This window comes from Lissotriton helveticus, chromosome 2_1 (assembly GCF_964261635.1).
Source record: "Lissotriton helveticus chromosome 2_1, aLisHel1.1, whole genome shotgun sequence".
NCBI classification, from domain to species: Eukaryota; Metazoa; Chordata; class Amphibia; order Caudata; family Salamandridae; genus Lissotriton; species Lissotriton helveticus.
In genome coordinates, this window is record NC_136059.1 from 1,758,298,702 (window position 1) to 1,758,322,255 (window position 23,554).

Here is a 23,554-nt window from a genome sequence, read left to right on the forward strand (position 1 = left end):
AGCTTCTCCAACTCTTCTTCTTGGCAGATTGTCCTCTTAGTCCAGAAGTGTTCTGAAGTTATGGTGTCACAGCTCGAGTACTTATGCCAGTTTCTGCCTTTGAAGTAGGCAAACTTCAAAGGAAAGACTTTGTAGTGCACAAGACCCTGCCTTTCCTTGACCTGGCTCCAGACACACTACAGGGGATGGATACAGCATTTTGTGAGGACAGGCACAGCCCTATTCAGGTGTCGGTGACAACTCCTCCCACCACTCTAGCTCGTGAAGACCCTTCAGCCTGGTGATGAGCCGTCGGGATATGCAGGGCACACCTCAGCTTCCTCTGTATGACTGTCTAGAGTGAATGAACAAACAGTCCAATTGTCACCTTCCCTCAGATTAGGATTCCAAAGGCAAGCAAATGCACTGAATAGTAAAGCAAGAAAATGCCCCTTTCTAACACACAATTTAAAAAACAACTTCACTAAAACATGTATTTTTAAATTGTGAGTTCCGGGATCCAAACTCTAAATCTCTATCTCTTCCCAATTGGAAGTTACACTTGCAAGTGGTTACAAAGCAGCTCCAATGATAACCTATCGGAGAGATAGTCTTGCAATAGTGTAAAACAAAATTAGCAGTATTTCACTATCAGGACATGTTAAACAAAACAGCACATGTCCTACCTTTTAAATACAGTGCTCCTTGCCCATGGGCTGCCTTGGGCCTACCTTAGGGGTGCCTTACATGTCGTAAAAGGGAAGGTTTGGGTCTGACAAGTGATTGCAGTTGCCAGGTCGGCATGGCAGTTTTGAAACCTGCACAATTAGTGCTGCAGGCCCACTAGTAGCATTTGAATTATTGGCCCTGTGCACACAGAGTGCACTTTACTAGGGTCTTACCAGTAAATCAAATATGCCAATCATGGATAACCAATCATAATCACAGTTTACACAAGGAACACTTGCACTTTAGCACTAAGCTTCAGTGGTAAAGTGCCCAGCATTCTAGAAACAGCAAAACTGAAACACAGCACACAGTGAAAGACAGGAGGGCAGACGGAAACAAAGACAGGGGGAAAACACGCAAAAGATGCTAGGTCTAACAGGCATGTTAGACAATCAGTTGCTCAAAGCAGAGGTCTTCATGCTTCCTGGCATTAGAAGACCATCCACAAAATCGTTCAGACTTGTATGTTTACTGAGCAAGATCTTTAAGTCACAAAGAAAAGTACTTTGCATCCAGAAGGCACTTTCCATAAGAACCTAAGCCTTTCTTTGCCTTTCATCTTGCCCTAGCCTTTTAATTCCCAATTGAGAATGAGAGGTAGCTAGGATTAGAAATACTACATTCACCAGGAGATTGTCTTTTGTTTGTCATCATTGTTGTGAAAATAAAACAGTTTTTCATTAAATGGTATTATATGCTGACTGGATACATATGCCTAAATGTTGATCTCATGCAGTAAAATAACTTTGGCTTGTTCCTTGAGTGGCATAATTTACTTTAAAGAAGAGACTAAGGGTCTGATGTAGATCTTGGCAGATGGGTTACCCCGGTACAGTGATGACGGATATCCCGTCTGCCGAAATATAAATCCCATAGGAATAATGGGATTTATTTCGGCAGATGGGAAATCTGTCACCGTTGCGATGGAGTAATCCATCCGCCTAGATCTAAATCAGGCAGTAAGTCATGGGTAAGTCACACATGAGGCAGAGCAATGTGTGAAACCTCATTTAATGATATTTATTAGTATGGATGCATCCAGAGAAGGAGGTGCATTCTCATTGTGTTCAGGGTCAATGAGAATTTTCCAAAGTAAAGGATACACTTGATGTGTGATTCCACAACTCGAGTTCCTTGGATTGGTCTCATTGATTACTTTTGTGAATAGGAAGGATGCATTTGGATTTAAAATAAAGGATATCAACATGTTACTCTTCTGTTTCTGATACTTGTACATGTGCTGAAATATAGGTACATAAACGGATTGGCATTTCTCATCAGGATTCGTAACCCTTGGTCTTTTTTCACAAACTGAGATACTTTGTTTTATAGAAGAAGTAATTCAAATATGAGAACTGTACCATTTCCTGCTGTGGTGTTTCCAGTGCTGTTTGCAGGAGTTGTGGGTGATGACATCAAACTGGTGATAACAAGCGCAGACGTCTTCCCAGAAGAGGTTTGTGGAGGAATGGTGCTCGAACTTGCCTTATTTTAAAAAGAATATTAGATTTAGTGGTATGTCACCCCCTGGTGTATATGCATCTTCATGTAACAACTTCAGTGGGAGTATATTCTATATATCTGGATATGGATTAGAGCCAGATCAACTTTTGACTTTGAACATAACATATGTTTTTGTTTTTAAGACCTATCAATTTATTGCCTTCCTCCTCCATTTTTTTTTTGTTTCTGCTGGCCTTAGGACTCTGAGCACCTTACCACTGCAAACCAGTTTAAGTGCATCTGCTCTTTCCTCTAAACATAGTAATATTGGTTGATACCCATCTGGCACATTTATTTTACTTATATGTCTATTACTATATGTACCCAGGGCCTGTAAATTAAATGCTACTAGTGCCATGCACTTAAGCAGCCCTTTGAAAATTTCTCAGACATGCTATTACAGACACTGTGTGTGCAGTTACACTGCCATTTCAACCTGGAAAAATAAACCTTTTGCCAGGCCCAAACATTCCTTTTTAATACATATAAGTTACCCCCCAGCGTAAGCCGTGGACAGCCCACAGGGTAGAGTGCAACATATTAAAAAAAACAACATGTACTTTCAAGTTTTACTTGTCCTAGTAATGAAAAACTTCTAAATTCGTTTTTTCACTAATGCATGACCTATATTTCCCATAGGATAACATTGGAGTTGCCTTATTATATTTTCTAAGTGTCATTTTCAAATGAGAAGATATGACCAGTTCAAGTTTGGCTTCTCTGGAATGATAATTGAAAATCCTGACTTATGATAAAGTTGGATTTTAAATTGCAATTCTGAAAACGCCACATTTAGGAAGTTGGAATATTCTTGCCATAGCCATTTGGTGTCTGCAGCCTGTCTCTGGTCACATGAATGGGTGTAGTTGGCAGTTGAGCTTTGTGTATTCCACCTAGACAGCCACACACAATGGGAGCTTAGGTGTGACTGAGTGGGCTATCCTGACAAGTTGGGAGGGAGGAACTGGACCTCACTTACACCCGAAAAGGCTATGACATGTCCCCACACGAAGGTTGGCCTGCCCCCTGTAGTTAGTCTGGAGCCTAGGCTGACAGGGCAGGACATCTGCACACTTCAAAGGCTTGACTTTGAAGTCTCCCCCACTTCAAAGGCACTACTGGGTATAAGTAGTGGACCTCAGACAACACCACTTCAGTACAATTCTGGACTTGTGAAAACTCTGCCAGGAAAAGGGACTGATGTGCTGCTGAAGGACTGCCACTCTGCTGGTCTGCTGCTCTGGAAGAACTGCTACCCTTCTGTGCTGACCTGCTGCCTTCCTTGCTTAGGTGAGAAGGACTGGATCTGTATCACTTGAACCCAGAGTAACCCCAAAAGCTAGTTGGCTAGTCTCCTGTTCTGAAGCCTCAGGGACATGCCAGACTTCCAACAACCTTGCAACTGGACTATGGCAGCTGTGAGTCTGCCCTGCCATGTGGTGCCACCCCAGTCCTGGACTTTTGGAAGTGGGCCTAAGGTGCTTGTGAGCGGGACCAACTTCTCTTCTCTTTTCTGCTGAGCAGAGCATCGTCGAGCTGACCCAACTCTTTTCCTCAGCTGAGCGGTGCATCCTCAAGCATCTATTGTATATATTCACACTTTATATTCTTACCCTCTCTCCATCTGCTCACGAGCACTCTATCAAGCACTCGTCTTTTCACTCACCCTGGAGCAACTGTGTTATACAGTATATTGTCTTTTGAAGAATATCAATCGACGGTAAAGATTTCTACTGTTCCGTTTAAGAGCGGATACCATGAAATACATGCTTTGTTTTCCGTTAGGATATTACATTAAACTTGAGCAAAAGACGTGCCCATGTGACAATCAGAGTAAACAAACTATGGTTCATTTTTTATTCTTTTGTAATTTTTATCAAATGTATACCAAATTGTTTCTAATCCCGTTTTTTTAAGGAAATTTGTATTATTACTGATCATAAAACAGCCTACACTAAAATTCTTAGTCTGGAAGAAGATGTTTTGATTTTCCAAGTTTGTTCTTTTCTGATAGCAGCCGTCCGTGCACGTACCACCATGGGTGATGAATGAAGGTTAAACTTTAGTTTGTCTTGATAAAAGATGGCTACAAGTGAATGGTAACAAATTAATTCATGTACAGATGCAATCTTTTTTCTCTAAGTATTGTATTTTTTATGCATTCTTAAATAACTTTTAAGTACTCTGTAAACTAATTGATTTGTCCTGTGCTTTTATGGACACAACAAATGTATCCGAATAAAGATTTTGAAACGAAACGAAACAGTATATTGTATAATTTAATTGTATGGCATTGGAATTCAATACAAATTGTGAATTCATTCCATTTGAATATACTTTGTTTTTACTTGGGAACAAATGACTTTCAAATTTTAATAATATCCATTGGGACCAATTTTGTTCTGCAACATATCTTGGCCAGGTCCTATAGTCTGCTGGCTTTCCCCATTGTTGTGTAATGGTCAGGAAGCAGCAACATACAATATTTTGCATATTATCGTCTTATGTGCTTAACTCTTATGACTTTGTCATGCATCTGATGCAGTGGGACACTGGCAGATTATTAAGAAATTTAATTTGGGAGGAGGTTGGTTACCCACATTATGACTTAAGTTTAAGTTTTCAACTTTGTGAAGGATGAAGAGCTAAGGAGATGAGGCTAACCTGGTGGTATTTCAGAATGTGGGGTAACTTGAAGTTGTTGAGATATCTGTTGGGGATTTTGATACTTACTTTATATGTAATCACTTTGTCGATGTAGGATGCGGTTGTAGTTGGTTACACCGTTTATGTTAGGTTGAAGGAGAAAGATGTAATGGAAATTAGCAGTTTGCCATTCAGATGGCCAATCACGAGGCATGGCAGCAGTAAATGCAGCTATGACAAACTATTTCTAATTAATGTTGATCATAATCATGAATGTTCAGGGTTTAAACTGATCAGTAAGAGACAAAACAGTTTTAAATAGGCTAGTAGGAATTGAGCTTGGGAGGCTGCACACCTGCAGAAAGAAGAGTGTAAATGGAGAATTATTCCCAGAGACTTCTTTCATCAATATTACATTTCTGGTCCCATTCTTATGTATCCAGAGGGTTGGCCTTATGCATTAAAGATCATCTTTCAATTGTAAACAATATGTCAATTTGAGAAGGCAAGAGCAGTGGGCTAAAGTTGGTGACTGTTCGGCAAACAAGAATCTTTTTCAATTTATTTTCCAAAGAATAACCAGGGAAATCTTTTATAGCACTTACGCTCACCTATAGCTAAATTCGCTGAGAGCTGCCTTCAAAACAGCTTGTAACCACATGCCCTTTTAAAAATCCTCAGCACATAAAATGAAGATAATTCTACTCTTTCTTTAAGATAAGGGCTCATTTCTGTTGTTCAGATGGGTACCTATTGTCATCTACATCTTAAATAAAGTGAATACAGAGTCGATTCAGAAGAGCTACAGTGATGTTGACTTCCTTTTTACAACATATAGTTTGTGAGATGCGTTTATATGCATAGAAATGTGCCCTCAGGCTTTGAATGGAACCACTATATTCAAAAGGCTTAGATTTGTTTTGCTCTTTTCGCATGTGTACCTAATATACACACACTTAAAGACTTTGTACACTATAAAACAAGGCAATAAGAAGTGATAATGTGATGTACCAAATATTCATACATTAATGAATGAAGAGAACAGTAAATTACTTTATTTTGCAAACGTTTAAAAGAGATTACTCAATTTTTAGGAAACTATCAGAGACATGAATTGCACAGCGTCAATACAAACCAACATATGGGTGAAGCAGAGAAGAATGTCAGCAGTCTTTTTGACTGTGATGTTGAACCAGGGTTTACAAGTCTGATCAAATTGAAAAAACCAGGGTGTCGTGAATCTCAGTGTTTACACTGCTAATCAGCTTAAATCTATGTTATTATGCGGTGAGACTCACAGAGTATCGCTGGGTTTTGGATATAGGTTACAAGGGTTTGCAATAGGCACCAGGTCCCAAGTTGAATTGTGCTGCCTGGTGATTGGGGGACTCGAGCAGTGCTTGCACTTCGTTTTGCACAAACATAGAGATGATCTACTAATATTCTAGAATTCCATGAATGGTGCCCAAATTTACAAATGTACCAGTAGGGATGCCTGTAGCTGTCTGGACAATATGCCTAAATTTGTCTTAGTTCTAGTGTTGATTAAAAAAAGACCTCTCTTGTGCAGCTTCTGTTTGTTAGCCAGGGTGCACCCATACTTTTTCTTTGGGAATTACTTTCTGATAGTGAGAGATCTGTGAGACCTGGCAACCCATGTAATCATATGTGGCTGGAGCTATGTTCATCAGATGCGCAAAGTCTTCTTTGTTATTGTTGCTTTTCGTGTTATATGCTTGTACAGAAGCAATCTACAATGTGTTACACATGTTTTGACCCTTTTTGGGAGGTTTGGTGCTATCTTCCTCAGTGTGGGACCTCAAATCCGCAGCTGATTCCCCCACGCCCCCCAAAAAATAGGTGGCTAAATTAGGAAAAATTAATGTGCATAAACCAGTGTCTTATGTGATACTACTAGAAATGTGTATCCTCCTGTAACTTTTCTTTCCGTATCACCTGAATGAACATACTGCTTCTACAGGTAATGTCAAAATAGGTGCCTAGATAGGAAACAAAGTAGTCTTTGTGGCAGTTGATGCTCAGCTCCACATGGATGTGGCCAGCAAAATTGTAGGTTGAGTAGTCCACGTTTATTTCAGTAGATAGCATAGTTTATATCAGGAGCGCCAGATAAGTGTTGCTCTACGGAACCCAATGTAAAACAGCACAACGTGTCCCCAATTAATTTTAACCCATTTCAGCAAAATATTCTCATTTGTATGACTTTTTAACGTTTTGTACCTGACCACTCATGTTTATTGTGCCACAGTATCCTATTTTATTCTGATACATTGTTTGAATTCTTTTTTATGTTAGTGCATTGATCCTTTTTTTCTTGTTACAAGTTGTATGAGCTGGTAAAGTGGTATATACCCCACTGACAATGTCCACATTAATAAACTGGGATAATACTTCTACCAGCTTGACATAGTATTATTTTATAGTAGATAGTTTCACGATTCAATGTTAAAACGTTGTTCAGTATCAACATACTTGAATGACACCTCTTCATATAGTTAATTTTATAACCGACAATTAGCAAAACGTTTCAAAACTGTTGTACTATAATGTTACACTCACTGGCAATGACATAGAAGTGTTTGTTGTATTTGTTGTACTTGTTGACCCACAAATGGTGCATGGTAAGAATATCATCATCCAGATCATCAGGCTCATGAAGTCCATTGGTCGAACCTGACAAGAGAGAATAGTTCTTATTATTCACCAACCACACAAAGATGTTTAGTATTTTCTAACACTGCTGAACCCAGATTTAGTTTTAGACGGGCATGAGGTTGCTGTCCACATAACGTTGTATACAGACCGCCTTTCCAAAGTCAATCAATAAACTGAGGAAGTTCAAATAATAATAAAGGTTAACAGCTGAAATATTGGAATGTATGACATAGAGGGCACAGTAGTCTTATAACTTGCCACTGTGTAGGGCATCGATGCAGTACTTAGCAATGGGAAACCATGACACATGTCCTGGTATGAAACAGTGACTGTGGAAGACACATACCAGGGGTGTAATGTTTACTGAGCTAAGTCAGGTACAGAAAATGCTCATACCTAGGCAAATATTTAGGAAGCTGCAGAAATGAAAAAATAAATCGCGATTACTCTGACAAGAGAAATATCTGAATTGCCAAAAGAAAAATGGACTAGGACAAAGAGATGCATTAGTGATCAGACCTGAAAAGTAAAAGGTTTAGGAACATTATCAAAGCCAATTTGCCTTTTTTACAGTGTGCACAGAGAAATGCTTCAATCATGCATAATGTACATACCTATAAGAACATGTCGCAACATTATAGGCACAGAGATGTAATATACCGACGCAGTCCACTCAAACAATTAAGCAGACACAAACATTCCCAAATGCAAATTTATTTTAGGATTGTGTGGTGTGCCTTTCACAAGTAAAATAGACTGAATTGCGAATGTGAGTTCATACTTCCACTACATCTATTAATTCAGGCAGTTAGGTGGAAAAATAGAATAAAAGCATGAATATGTAGGCGTACGGCAAGTTAATGGCACACAGGTTTAAATCACATTAGAAAACAAGCATTTGCAGTGTAATAGGTCTCGCATTTACGAGAGTTTAAGCTATTGGCATTGTAAATTACAATGCCTTTTATTTAGGTGTTGGTTTTAAAACCAATAAATAGAAGGCATTGTCATTGTCAATGCCAATAGCTTAAACTCTCACAAATTTGAGACCGATTGCTATTTGAGAAAAAAGTGCTCGGAGTCTGTAATTAAAGCCTACCGAGTAACAGGTGATGTCGCCATGGGAAGGTACAAATTGAGACCAGGCAGTAGTAAGAAGGGACTAATAAGCCTATTGACCAATGAACAGCCACAGTTTACAGTGGACAATGACACAAGCCAATGAAAAATATGGGTGGAGAGTGGGCGGAGCATCAAGTCCCTACCTTAATACAGCATGCCTTTCAGAGCAGCACATGCGCTGCCCAAGCTCGACCTGGATAAATTAAGTGTAATTTCATGTTTTCTGAATTGCAAGACGATTACGCAAGTTTAAAAGGACTGAATGAATGAATGAATAACTTTATTGTGTGGTTACTTAAAACCATTACATTAAGACCAAGGTATAAAATTACTAAAGTTAAAAATTTCTATAGACAAGCGCTTGTGAGAAGTTCCCAGAGTTCATAAGGACACACGTGGTCGGAGACCTGTGAGGACCTCCAGGTGTCCCGCGACGAAGTCACAATTCCTGCGTGGCCTTAGCAGCTATCAGCTCGAGCCGAGTCTGTTGAATACATTTTCCAAATGAAGCCATCTGTTTTACTACGCTCAAGGTGTATAGATGATGGATCGCTTCCTTAGCTGTGCGTGTCCCAGCGTCCCTAAGGATGGGCCTAAGGTAGACGGTGCGTGGCGCACGTAGGGCAGGGCAACAAAGTAGTAAGTGGGCCAGTGACTCTCGTTTATAATTGCATAGTCTGCAACCCCGAGCTTCTGTGCCTGCATTTTCCTGATGATATAGTTCTTTGAGCGGCAGGGGGTGCAGTCTGTAGGCCAGAATTTTGTGGAGAGCTGGGAGGCCCACAGCCTGCGTGAGATGGTTTCGGGGATTGTACGCGGTGTGTGGCAAGCATAGGGATTCGTGGAAGGCTCTTTTCGTAAGGGACTCCAAGTCCATGTCCCGAGAGCATGCGCGCACTTGCTTTTTTGTCGCGTGTTTGATGGTCGTGTAGTTGACAAGATCTGGGTTCCACGACTCAATCGCCAAGTTCAATTGCGACATGGCTGCTTCGATGGTAGCTGACCATGGGTTCCCTGGTTCAATAAAAATATGTTTCAGGACAGCCTTCAGTGTGTTATCGCGTGCCGCTGTTGTGAGGTAATAATATTTACTTAGGGCTGCCATCTCTTCCAGAGTTTGTTGATTAAGAGAGAATTCCAGGCGAATTAGAGTGTTTCTTGTGCATTTCGGTAGGTGGTACAGTCTTTTATATGCCCCACAATGAATTTTTTCCAGCTCCTTATTCAGTTTGCCTAGGTACGCCTGTTGTGCGTAATTAAGGGCCGGCATTAACTTGGCCTTGAGGACTCTTTGAATGGCCGTTGCTGATGGACTATGTAGAAGGGCTTGAAGTTTACATAGGGCAAAGGTGATGGCCTTTCCTTTACCCTGTATTTTCTTTAAATGGGTCCCGCACAACCCCGATTCGTGGAAGGAGACCCCTAAGTATATGTATTTCTGGGTGCTGTCCAAAGTTAAATGGCCAAGGCTCCATTTTGCTTTTTTTTTTTTTGGGGTATTGCCCAAAAATGACTATTTTTGATTTGGTCTGATTTGCTACCAGCCTGTTTTTGTTGTTATATATTGCCAGGGCGGTGAGTGCCTTTTGGAGTCCTGTTTTGGTATGATCCAGAATTACGAGGTCATCCGCGTACTGCATAAAATGTATTTTGGTTGCCCCTATCTTTGGCGTTGCTTGGGCAGCCCCCAGCAGAGCTTTCTCCATGTCTGCTGTGTATAGATTGAACAATAGGGGCGCCAGCACGCACCCTTGTTTTAAACCGCGATTCGTGTCTATCTTGTCAGTTGCAGAATCGTTTGAAAGTTTGATTCTTACCCAGGTGTTTTGGTACAGAGATTGTATCGCTCTTAACAGGGAGGGATCGATGTTCCAAAGGACCAGTTTTCTCCATAAAATGGTGCGGTCTACTCCATCGAACGCAGCAGAATAGTCGATGAAGCAGGCGAACAAAGGGAGACTTTTGTGCCGCCGTGCTTGATTGACTAGATAAGAGAGTGCTGTGATGTTGTCTACAGTCAAGGACCCTGGTCTGAAGCCGGTTTGACAGAAAGGCAGTAGGTTTTCTTCGCTTGCCCAGTCTGTGAGGTCTTTCAGGATGGCGCTTGCATAGGCTTTACCCTAGATGTCTAACAGGGCGATCATGCGATAGTTTGTTGGGTCTGATTTAGTCCCTTTCTTATGAATTGGGTGCAGGAGCGAGCCTCGCCATGAATCAGGCACTGCCCCCGACAGCCAGCAGTCTGAGAATAGGTGGGTCAAGTTTTCAGACCAAAATTCGATGTTTGATTTAAACAAATGGCCTGGTAGACCGTTGGGGCCCGGTGCGCCGTTTGCTCTGATTTTTTTTAGTATTTTGGACACTAGAGCTTTTCCGGGAGGGGGTGTTGTATTAGTTGTTGAAGCCATGTTCGCTTTTTGTGGGGTCATGTTGTATGGCTGGGTGATTAGACCTTCTTCCTTGTAAAGCGCTGTAACATGACGGACCCAGACAGATGCCTCAAGGGAGTTTTCTCTATGGTTTGTCCCTCGACCAAGATGGCTAATGTAACTCCAGAACTCTTGTGATTTCCCAGGGCTCAACAGATCGAAAAATTTCAGCCACTGAGCCTCGCAGTGATTACGCTTAGCAGCCCATACTTTTCTGGAGTGGCTCTTTGCGACCTCTTGCAGTTGGATTTTGTTTTTGATTGTGCGGTTTTTGCTGTAGGCTTTTCGTTTTTTGTTTAAATCCTTTGCGCTGGTTTTAATTTCTGCGTTGAATCCAAAGGCCATCGGAGGGTGCCAGTGTACTGCCCTTGGTTTGTCCCCATCTCCCCTAAGTTCTGCTGCTAGGGTTGAAGTGATTCCATCCCATATAGCTATAGACTCCTGGTTGTGTTTGCTCGGGGGCCAGCCTGCCCACGTGTTTGCCCAATTGTTAAAGGTTGCTGTGGCTACCTGTCCCCATTTTATTCTTATGGGCAGCTTTATTAAATCTTGGCCGTCCGATGCCCCCATCGGACGGCCAAGGCTTGTATCGTGATTGCACTGATAAGTTCATGGTAATTGTTAGGGCTGCATGATCACTGTCGTTGCGTTGGTGAACCGAGAAGTTTGTCATTTTGTCTTGCAGTTTATCGCTTAAGATGATGTAATCGATCGTCGTTTGGTTGTTGTACGTATGACTGATCGAGGCTCCCGAGGTATTCTTTAAGAACAGTGTGTGGGCCGTCGCCAGTTTATAAGATTTTAAGAGTTCATTCAGTGCTTCGGTCCCCCCGCGGTGTTGATTTTGCCCAGTGGAGACCCCTATATTATGAATGTTAAAGTCACCGAGGATAATGCAGTCTAATGATGGGTGGCCTAGCAGCAAAGATTCTAATTGGTGTACAAGTGTGAGCGAGTTAGATGTGTTCTCCTGCGAATTATGGTAAATGTTGATTAGTAGTATTGGTGGGATTCCATTGATGGAGTGGGGGAATTTCAGAATGCCCGCCTGTAGGTTGTCTGGTTGATTGTGCAGTTCCAGGAATTCTATGTTCAAGGCGTGTTTTATATAAACGCAATTCCCCCCTGAAGGTCTTCCGAATATGTTGGTCTTTTTAGCCGCTTTACTGTATTCTGCATATCCTCTTAGCGAGAGTGGTTGGGTCAGCCAGGTTTCCTGTGTGCATATGATGTCTGCTTCCTCCAGGAATTTCACCGCAGTGTGGAAAAGTAAATTTTGCCATGTTCTGTGTCCCTACGTGTCCCCCATCTTATGTTATGTGTGTATGATTAATATGCATATGTATTCCCCATGTTCGATTAAAGACGCAATTACAGTTGTGTCCATCTCTAGTATGCCAGTTTCCAGTTCTCGTGAAAGCTACGAATATCAGGCCTATGTAAAGTTACGTTGCTACGTTTCTCAGTGTGCACGTTATTTCATTGTAAAGTCCCCGTTTCTAGGCCTCAAAAGGGCCTGGACACCAGATTCAGCTCCTGTCTCCTGAGCCCTCGCTGAGGAGCGATACAGCCCCCACCTGTGTTCCTGACCCTTCACTTACTTCCTGCCTCACAGTGCCCGGCTCAGCCTGGCTCTGCCTACGAGTCTGCCAAGAGTATGTTATGATTCTAGTTATCAGTCCAGCCCTCCTTCTCTGCATTCCTAAGCTACTGAATCGCATCAATAGTTTCTGTCACAGTCTAGCCTTTACGTCTCCATGTAAGAGAAATACTGTATTTATGGTCATTTAATATTCTTCATCACGCACTACATGTAGAATAATGCATGCTCCAGTCTTAGAGTCTGTTAGCCTCTCCCCTCCTGACTCTTAGTTTATATCAACATGTTCTCTAAACATTAGATACTAGATAGGGTTTAGGCACATGTCGCCCTGACTCTCCAGACTTCAGTCTCTACTCCTAGCACAGAGTTCATAGCCCCCAGCTTCTCCTAGTAACACGTCATTGTCAGTTTGCGCGCACCATTAGGTTAGAGGTCCCGGCTCCTTAGGTAGCCCCCTCCATGTTTCCGCCCCATTTATGACATATTCTGTTACGTTTACATCACATGTCCATGTATACGCCTCCTGTTACACCTACTTTCACCCTTATCTTTCGCGACTGCTATTGACCACACCCACTGCTCCGCCTATTGTATGTATTGCAATTGCAACTGTTTTAGTATATATGCTTGTGTATTGTTATTAAAGTTAGCGCGCTCATCCCAGATCCAGCCCCGGCAGCTGCCGGGCCCTGTCATCCTGTTCCCGTGCAGGTTGTCCTGTTCCTGTCCTTTATGCTGTATTAAACCTGCAAACTCCTACTACCTCGAATCTTGACTCTTATTTATTGAGCTATCTGTTATTGCTATGTCCAGTAAAACCTAGATCCGGTATTATTTATTTATATACCACAGCAGCTGGGCTTAGTAGCAGCTTTTTGAGGCCTGAGACGTTCCACGTTAGTATTTTTAGACTCTCGCTGAATTTCTCTTTTTTCTTTAAAGTGTTTTCTCGCTCGCTGGCAGTGTGTTGAGGTGTTCGGATTGAGTTTGTGAAGAAGACTTTATTAGGAACTGGGGTTTAGTGCAGATGACAGCCAGGACCAGTCGTTACTTGATTGGCCCCTAGTTATGCACAAGCGTTTTCCTTGACTGAGGTTGGTTGTGACCTTAATAGGGGTTCCATGTGCTGAGCTGTTGTTTATGCAACCTTTGCACCCCTGTAGGACGGAGTCGGTTTTTAGCCGATGGATGGGAGGAGCATTTGTGAGTGTAGAGTCAATCATGCCCTGTGCCTGATTGTCCGGCTTAGAGTGTACGATCGATTTTTTTAAAATTGAGGGATATTTTTGGGTCGGTTTTGCCTTCAACTTTATACCCCAGCTTTCTAGTAGGGATTGTTGGCTCCTCAGTGCCTCCGCCAGGTCTGCTCTGGTGAAAGTTAATTCCGTTGTTTCATTTATTTCTTCTGCGTCCGGGGGCAGGAAAGAAACTGTTTCGATATCTTTGGTTTTTATTCCTTTCAATCCTGGGAGGTTTGCGCAGAGTGTTAGGAGGTTGCTTCGGTTGAGGATGTCCCATTTTCCTTGCGAGGTGTATTCTGAGTATAACAGTATTTTCCGATCCTTTGCGTGAGCTTGACTTGCACTGGCCTCGTTGGGCCAAATTTTACCATGGGTTTCAATTGGGGGGGTCACTATCAAACCAGGCTGGTTAGAGTTTGTCTGCTGGTTCGGTCCTGTAGTCGGTTGAGGTGCCACCGTGGGCATTGCTCTAGGTGAACAGTTCTCATTCCATTGCCTCTTGGCGGCTTGCTCCAGCTTAAAGGATGTTGGCCCGTTGGGAACGCTCTGAGAATCTCCGATGATGACATTGATGGTTTTTGAGTTATTAGAGACTGGTGCTTCGCTCATTGTAAACTTGGTTTGCGCTGAGTTCTCAAAGCTTGTTTGACGGAGCTCCTGCGTGTGTTGCGTGGCTTCATCGTGGCTGATTGCCAGCGGTGCATGCGCATGTTTTTGTGTTATTGGCGCTGTCGGCTTGAGAAGCCACAGACGGGGCTTGCAGGCTTAGATCCTGGGCCGGGATTAATGTTTTTGAGATTCCAGTCGAAGGTTCTGTAACTTCTGCTATGTGCATAGGGGCTGCCAGATTAGATGTTTCGTCTACGATGGTGTGGACAGGAGGTTGCTTATTAGGTCGTAACCAATTGTGAATAACGCTGGTGGCATATGTGTTATTTTTCTTCTCCTTGTTGAGTTTTCTTAGCTTTTTCTTGTTTTTCCTTGACAAGTTTTGTGACTCGTGGCCGGATGGCTTAAGGGTTTGTTGGAGAACTTGACTTTCAACCTTAGTCGTGGTTGTTCTTGTGCCACCAGCAGAAGACGAGGCCAGGGGGGCTGGCTTTTCCGAGTTACTTGGTCGGGGAATTACTGGGATGTTATCCGAGGGGTATGCCTGGGCGAGACCCTGTGTAATTAAAGGCTTGCTCTTCAAATAGTTTTTTTATTTGCCTCGCCCTTGAGGTCCTCTATTAGTGTAGTCATAATAGTTGGGAGTTTTTCTAGACTGTGCAGGATCGGACTGCAGCTGCATGACTCTGGTTTAAATTGTGTACTGTCCTGCGCTCTGCGTATCAGGGTGTTCAAGTTGTCCAATTTTGAGTCTATCCCCGAAATCAGATTTGCCACTATTTGTAGAATGTTAATCTGCACATCAAGCTTGTCAGCGTGCATTATCGCTGCTCCTGTCATTGAGACAAGAGCTTCACTGATTAATGATAGATAGTTAGTCTTTACAGGGCCGCTATCGGACGGCGAGGATGGGGCCGTTTTATCATTTTCTAAAAGGCCCGCTCTTGATAGGTTCAGTGGATGATTTGGGGTCATGTCGAATAGTTGACGGGTTGCACCTTCCTTAATGGCGGGAGAGTCATAGGGCAAGTCTGTGTGCGTCGGTATGAAGGGGGGAGTTGTGCCTCCTCTCTTGTCGACATGGGTACTGTCTGAAAGGACATATGTGTCCGCTTTGGCTGCAGGAGGGCTGCTCCGCTGGTGGTCCGATGGAGGGGGAAAGGTCTGGGCTATGATGTTTGGTTGGGTGGGCCCAAGTGCCACCATGTCCAGTATCAAAGATTTAGAGGGCATGCCGCTCTGGAGGGTAAGTATTGTTGGAGAGAGGGGTATTCTGTGTGCCCGAGGGCTTACGAGTATTAAATTCAACTCTTCTTCCTCCGTTGCTTTGTTAGTGAACAAGCTGTCCGAAGTCCTGGGGCAAGCGGGGGTGGAGGGTGTTTTGGGGTTCAGGAAACTTCTTATGTCTCTGTTCCCAGCGGAACGGTTTGAACGTTCTTTAATGCAGGGCCTGGGCTCGTGCTCGTTTGGTTTCGGGGAGCTAGGGGGCTTCCCCATGATGTCAGTCGGGGGGTGGGCTGGGAGAGGGGGAGCCAGCGGTTCCACGGTGAGAGCGATGTACTGTCCCGGAAAAGTTGGGGTAGCTCCAGTTGCTCCCGCAGCTCCTGCGTGTTCCTCATCCCAGGGCCCTGGACCTTGGTAAGGCCCCCCTAGTTCTAATACTGGAGGGTAGAATAGCTTCGCCTTCCGTCTCTTGGCAGAGCTGTGTCTCCGGGGCTTCTCCTGGGGTTGGGTTAGAGTGGAGTTTCTAGTCCTCATTTTGGAGTTGACTTAGATGGCTTGTCGGCTCCTGGGTTGCTGCGACTCGATTGATGAAGCCCGCGTGAAGGATGGAGGCTGTGGGAGTCTCCTGGAATATCCTGGAATCTCCTGCTGGATGAGGAGCTCTGGCCCCCCTGGTACTGCTAGAGGTCCAATGCTTGTACTGGTGGGCAATGCTGGCTGCAGGTTTAGGACCCTGACTCTGGCTCTGGGCTGATTCGTGCTGCTGGATGCTCGGTGCTGCACGCCCGCGTCAATGCGGGGCGGGCCTGGACCCCTGACCTCCTGGCCCTGTGGGGGTTGTGAGGAGTTGAGAGTCCGTTGAGTGCGTCCGGTGCCTGGCTTCTGGGGGCCTCTGGGGGCGGTCCTGACCCTCAGCTGCACTCCCCCCTGATTCTCCCCCCCTGATTCTCCTGGCTGCCCCTCTACACCCGGATCCCAGGTCCCAGGACCCAGGCAAAAACCTGGGCAGAGTCCGCTCTACCGGGGAGGGCGGGGGGGTGCAGGCAGGCGGTGGGGGAGGGGGGTAGCTGCGCTTTTCTGGTGGTTCCTCTTGCTTCTTGCCACCCACTTTTCTGTGGGGACCGCCGGCTTGCAGGAGGAAGCCTCGCGCCTCCCGCCGACTTTTTCCTTTTCTTGCCTTGACCTCTTGGAAATGGAAGGCAGCTGCTCACCGCTTGCCCACTACTTCAATAGCGCCCACTTGCTTTTATCTGGCTGCTATTTACACCCGCGGCGCCCGCTAGCTGTCTCTCGCTGACGCGGGGGGGGGATGAGGAAATGTGAGGGCAGCGATGGATGGATTATGGCGGTGGCGGTGTGGAGCACGCTACGGTAGGTGTGAGGGTGCAGGCCCCGCCTTCCGCTTACCGCATACTTCGGCCCTGCGTCCCGCTATCCCACACTTTCTCCTTGTTTTCTCCTCACCGCCGCGGGCTGTGGGCTGTAGGGCCGAGGAGGGTGGGGCGGCGGGGGGCGGCGGTGGCAAGTCTGAAGACCGAAGTCCGGCTCGGCTTTCAGATTTCGGCTCTGGGATCCCGGCGGTGGTGCTCCTACTTGCCGCTCGGCTCTCCACCTCTCAGCTGCTTGCTGCTTGCTGCTTATTGTCAATGCTTACTGTCAATGCAAATACGCAAGTTTAAAAGGACTCTTAAGTGAGCGTCGCTGATTGGGCCTGCCTAGTGAACTGTTGTTATAATTTACTTTAAAAAGTCCTGCAATTAAATATTTTTACTCGGTATTGTTTATTTCCCAATATAAGTGAACAATGTTTCTTGGAATCCATTGAGTGTAGGTTGGTAGAGAAATAATCAATTGACAAAAATAAAGGAGTGGCATCAGAAAGTAATACTCAACCCAGTCATGTTTACATAAATTAGGAAACTTCTCTGTATATTTACAAGTATACCAGAACTGAAACCAATAACCTGTTCCATAACCTGAGCCTTTGTACTCGCATGTGAAGCCAGTTGGAATGAGTTGGTGTGTGAACACACTGCTAACGTAATGCACTAAGGCAGTTGATCTCAACATTTTGACTTCTGTGGACCCTCACTTAATCATTACTGTAATCCAGGACCAGCTACTGAATCATTATTAGAATGTAGGGGCACCCACGGAGTCAATATTGGAATTGGGGGATCCTGACCTAAGCATTTGTGATGATTTGAACTGAAAAACAATACACATATATATGGAAATAGGCATTCATCAAACAAATACACAAATGCTGAACTATTTCATGCAGTTCACAAGCAAATATTTAAAAAAAAAAAAATAATACATTTTTATGGGAAGGTTGGGGCTTTTCTAAATTCAATTGAGACCAACCATCGGGAATACTATTTTCTGTCTTACTGCTCCCACAAATCGGTCCGAGGATACCAACTTAATTTTAGCCTCCGATTTTAGATTTCTTCACATTTAGAGGACGTTTTAAAATTTCCAATTTTGCTTCTTAATTTATATGCACCTTATCAGTCTGTTAATATTATTTAGCAGTCGCGGACCCCTGAGTAGACATCATGGGTGTCCCTGGACCACAGGCTAAGATCCACTGCACTAAGGGATTGATGTATCAAACAATAGCAATATGTGTTGGTACATACGGACCTAAGTTGTTTTACCATGAGAAAGAAGAATCAGATGTGTCTAGTGTTGACATAATATTTTATGTGAGGCGCAATACAAAAAAAAAAAACTACTGCAGAGTATGTTCCACAATCGTGAATATGGTATTACTCACCCTTGACTGTAACACGTGTATCTGTGGGCATTCCTGGGTTATAGAAGAAAATTCCAGTTAAGAAATGGCACCATGGGCTTTTTCCTGATATATCTGACTAAATAAATTAGAATCTTGCTTCAGGTGTGGTGTATGTAGTAGGAGTGCATTCGTTGTGAATTAATTGGGGTCAGCCATAAGGTCACGCTTGCCGTTAACCTGTTAGTGTAATGGAGATCTCGAAGAGTCTTAGCATCTAATACAGTGCTGTAGTTCTTTTCAAGCCATCATCCATATGGGCTACAACTTGCATGCTTTTGGAGAGAAAATCGCCAGTGTTGAGTCATAACAAGGTGTTCCTAGTTTAGAATTTATGAAGGAGAAATGTCCTAGTTCGGTTGAGACAGAGGTTGCTCCAGAGACTGGAGCTGTAGTTGAGAGCCTGAATTTCTGAATTTTGGAAGTGGAACTACATTTAAAAACATTCACAAGTTTTGCAAAAGTTAGAACAATAGATTTTTCTAAATCAGCATGTCATGGAATGTTAGTTGGTGATACTAAAGTGACAAATTGATGTTTGCAAAAGTGTAAAGATTTCACTGGATAGGTATAACGGAGATCTTTCTAGAAAAACATACCACAAGACACCGAGGGAGTGAATACCCAGTGTAGCATGTGCAGTTAGAGCTTGCAGGGTTGTTGCCTTTGTTTAACCAGGATGAAAATAATTGGCAGCCCATTAGTTCCCCTCGAAGGAAAGCATGGCAGGACCTCTATCAGATTTGGGAAGATCCGAGTGTTGAGTTTGTTTCTCAGAGGCCTCACCAGCCTGGTCAAGTGCAGGACTATACTGGTAATTTCATAAACCTGTTTTTTGGGATTTCCATGGAAATATTCTAAAACATTCTCTAGGAAAGACCATGGCAATATTCTGAAACCAGTATAGGATTGGAAATTTGATTAACATTTTATTTAAGCCTCTCTCTCATATTAGTGAGTAGGTATCCTTTCCACATTTTGTCTTTCTACCCAGTCACCTAATGGGGAACCTTGTCTGCATATTTTATCCCACGTCCTTCTGATCTGAATACCTTGGTACCTGAAGCACGCAGAGGCCCAAACAGACGGTAGATCAGACACAGTTTGCTTGAACAACACAGCTAAAGAGAAGAAATAACTCATGCTTAGTTCAGTTCGAAGTAAGCTGGAATGTTTATCAAATTCCTCAACAGTTAATCAATTTAGTGGAAGTGACATATACCAGCACTTCGTTCATGTATAACTATAAGTTGTCCTAGAAGCATATGCAGATGGCAGGTTTCTTCTTCTTATTTTTTTTTTTTCGGAGAGCATAACAGTATAACGCAGGCAACACCAGTCAGATGCAGACTGGTTAGCAAGGATGACAGCCTAATCAAAAACAGAAATACAAACTAAGACAGCAGATAGGAGCAGAAAGCTGGTCCCTAACATCTAATATTTCAGGCTGAACAGTGCATTTCCTCAACATATACTCATGCTCCTCTAGTGTCCTGCATACCCTCCTACATCATTATCAACACCCCCTTCAACACAAACTCATTCATCATACTATTAAGCTTCCATCAAAGAGGCTCAAATTATTCCCGCTTGATAGGGCATCTGCAACTGTAATATGCTGACTTCTCTGTACTCCTACACCAATGAATCCCCTTCCTCCAAATTGTGTAATCCATCGCCCTAATACTGTCTCATTAACTGGCAATATTTCCACTGACCAACATCAGTGCAGATTGTATACATTCTTTTTATAGCTATACATTCCGCAAGTGCCAAGTCAATGGTCACTAGGAAATTCAGTCATGTAACAACTGTAAGAAATTGGATTATTAACTGGGTTGGTGATTGCTCACCTCAAGGAATAATCAACCCTTGTCAGGGGGAACCATTAAAGTCAGTAAATACACCATAGGTCAGCTCCAAATGGCGCAGAGTAGACATGCTTAGCTTAGTGCAATGTGTAAGTATTTCTGCAGTACCAAATCAGTAATAAAGATAAAATGCAAAACAATAAAAGTCCCAAACAGAGTTAGAAACATAGAGTAAACTTTCATAAACAAAATTACACCAAAATGATAAAAATCCAATAAGGGCAATATGTTAGACCAGAACCAAGGCACAATTTGACACTAACCATGATGGAGAACAGGTCGTATACAGCAACCAGTTTCATCCTAGTCAAAGATTTTACATTCTGACTTTAGTCCCTTAAGCCACAATCCACAGTAGGACAATCCTAAAGTGTTCCGGGGAAGGCACTTGGAGACTTTTAGGGTTTCAGGTAGAGCACAGCAGCAGGGTCCAGGCCATGTCCAGTTTCAGGGAAAGGCCTCTAGTAGCTCCCTGTAGTTTTAACAGGAGGTCAGCCTTATGACTCTTGGATTCAACTTCTTTGTCCTGGCACAAAAGAGAGCAGGCCCAGTCCTTTAGGTCTCTTGATCAGTCCTCTTCTGATCTTCCTTGGGGTCCGGGGCTGATCGGGAGGGGGTGCCAAATGAATGCATGACCCAAGGCAATTGGTGGGAATGACTACTGGGTACGCCCTAACCAATGCAGTAAACGTTCCTTAGAACAAACCTACCCACTTTGGGCATTTTCAAGATGACTAAAGACTACAGTCACACTAAACCTGGTGTAATGATTTCCAAGCAGGTTCTGCAGGAGCGTCAGGAATCCGGAGAGTAGTCCTCAGCTTTCCCCTACAGCCTTCCGACTCTATCAAACACTAGAGTATCGAATGGCTCGCCAGGGGAAAACAGGGAAACAAAACAAGGAAAGGTTGGTGAAGACAATAGAGCTTGGCTGTGAACTTCAGACTGGATGCTTGATATCAGGTAGGCTGAAAAGGAAGGAATGTGTTATAGACTAATGTTACTAACCATAACATACATGTACACCATGTCTATATTACATATAAGACCTCTACCTACCACCTCGGTTTGTCTGTACTGTGGAACATATAAGAAGGGCAGAATGATGTTCTCGTTTTTCTATTAAAAAAAAGACAAAAGACAGTAAATAACTCTTTCCCACTCTATACTGGCGAGTGCTAGCATTCAAGGTGTAATCCTCACTCTGTATTTCCTTGGAGTACACTGGGAGAACTTCCACTTCTTCTGTATATATGGATACGAGTTGTAGATCCACTACCATGTACCTTACATCAATATCTGTTAGATAATAAGTACAATTAGGTGTGTACACAAGGTAACCGCCAAATAATAATGAAAGGCAGCGCACAGCGCTGTTACCTTGATTCTGTGTAGAGAAGGTCTGAATATACACCACACAATGGTCCATGCAAGAGCCCCAAAACTAACGTAAATATGGTCCAGGGAGGAATGAAGAAGTGCACAGGAAACCAGCAACAAGTGAGAATTATAATAAAACACCAATGGGCAGTGCCCAGCCGGATGGCGGAGAGTATCCCGGCCGCCGGGCGAAGCACCAGGGAAATAGGGGGTAAGGATTTTGTCTCTCTAAAGGGATCAAGAAGACGCCCAGCCGGATGGCGGAGAGTAGACCCGGCCGCCGGGCGGGGCACTAAGAAAAGCTACGAAGATGGGAGGCTGTGCCCAGCCGGATGGCGGAGAAAAGTCCCGGCCGCCGGGCGGAGCACAAGGATAGGGGGACAGTGGGACAATAGCTCAATAAACTGCCACACACGGGATAGAGGACGTCCGGTAGAAACAACGTCACTTCAACCGCAGATGCAGCCAGAACGGCACGGAGGAAGGCCGTGAGCTAAACCCTCCACAAGGAAGGCAGGCAACCAAACGGAAGCTAATCAGGATCGAAGAAACCGGAAGTCAGGCAAAACAAGTTGGGACGGAACCCAAAACGGAAGGAGCTAGACGCAAGAACGTAAAGCAGAGTTCTGTTGTTCTGCGCGTCTTATATAGCTACAGTGTCGGAGGGATGTTGGGGCATGACCGCACACTCCCCCCACAATGCACCCCTCCGGGTTTGGGCTTGTCAGGATGTTTCAGATGATACACACGTACCAGCCGAGGTGCATGAACATTAGAAGCTGGTTCCCATGTGCGCTCTTCAACTCCAAAACCCTTCCAATGAATCAAGTACTGGAGGTTCTTCCCCACTCTACGGAAGTCCAGTATGGCCTCAACCTCATATTCCTCAGTATCTTGAATGGTTATAGGAGCGGGTTTCTTAGGCAGTCTAGTACCCGGTTAAACCTGCTTCAGCAGTGAAACATGGAATACCGGGTGAATTTTGAATGAAGAGGGCAATTCCAACTTCATGGCCACTGGATTAATCATTTTTATCACCTTATAGGGACCTATATATTTGGGGTTGAACTTGCGTGGACCACCTAGCGCAATGTATCTCGTGGAGAGCCACACTTTATCCCCTGGTATGTATATGGGTTCCAACCTCCTGTGCAAATTTGCCCCTTCCGTGTATCTCACCTTCGCCATTTCTAGACTGTCTAATGTATTCTTATGTATCCTCTGTAGTCTCTCTATCCTATCTGTTGCTGCGGGAGTCAGACTGTCTGTAGGGATTCCTGAAGGCAACAACTTAGGGTGGTAGCCATAAGAACAAAAGAAAGGGGTAGCATTAATAGAGGTGTGTGGGCTGTTGTTGTATGATATCTCAGCTAACCATACAAATTCGTCCCAGTCTACTAGGGACTGCAAAACCTGATTTCTTATGTACTGTTCAAAGCATTGGTTAACTCTCTCCGTCTGCCCACCTGACTGAGGGTGGTGACTAGAGGGCAATCTAACATCTATCTGGAGCAAAGAACATAAACACCTCCAGAAACGCAATATAAATTGGGCCCCTCTATCGGACACCAAGACGGAAGGGAAACCATGGAGTCGGACTATCTGTTGCATGAACACAGATGCCAAATCAACGGCTGTAGGCAAACCCCCCAACGGCACAAAGTGAGCCATTTTCGTGAATAGGTCTACCACTACTAACAGGGTATAATTTTTCAGCTTAGTAAGTGGCAGCTCCACTATAA

At 43.8% G+C, this 23,554-nt stretch overlaps 2 protein-coding genes across 2 annotated transcripts in view; one reads left to right on the forward strand and one right to left on the reverse strand.

Annotated features, from left to right (window-relative positions):
- The window catches only part of IFT74 (intraflagellar transport 74), a 452,022-nt gene that overhangs the window by 140,352 nt on the left and 288,116 nt on the right, over window positions 1-23,554 (forward strand). The window lies entirely within an intron of this gene.
- Window positions 1-23,554, reverse strand: part of LRRC19 (leucine rich repeat containing 19) — a 71,971-nt gene that overhangs the window by 19,358 nt on the left and 29,059 nt on the right. Inside the window, exons 2-3 of the mRNA XM_078676712.1 lie at window positions 7,438-7,551; window positions 2,070-2,193 (exon numbers count right to left, since the gene is read on the reverse strand). Of these exons, the coding sequence (XP_078532838.1) occupies window positions 2,070-2,193; window positions 7,438-7,542 (229 nt within the window). The 5' untranslated portion in view covers window positions 7,543-7,551. The remainder of the gene's footprint in view (window positions 1-2,069; window positions 2,194-7,437; window positions 7,552-23,554) is intronic.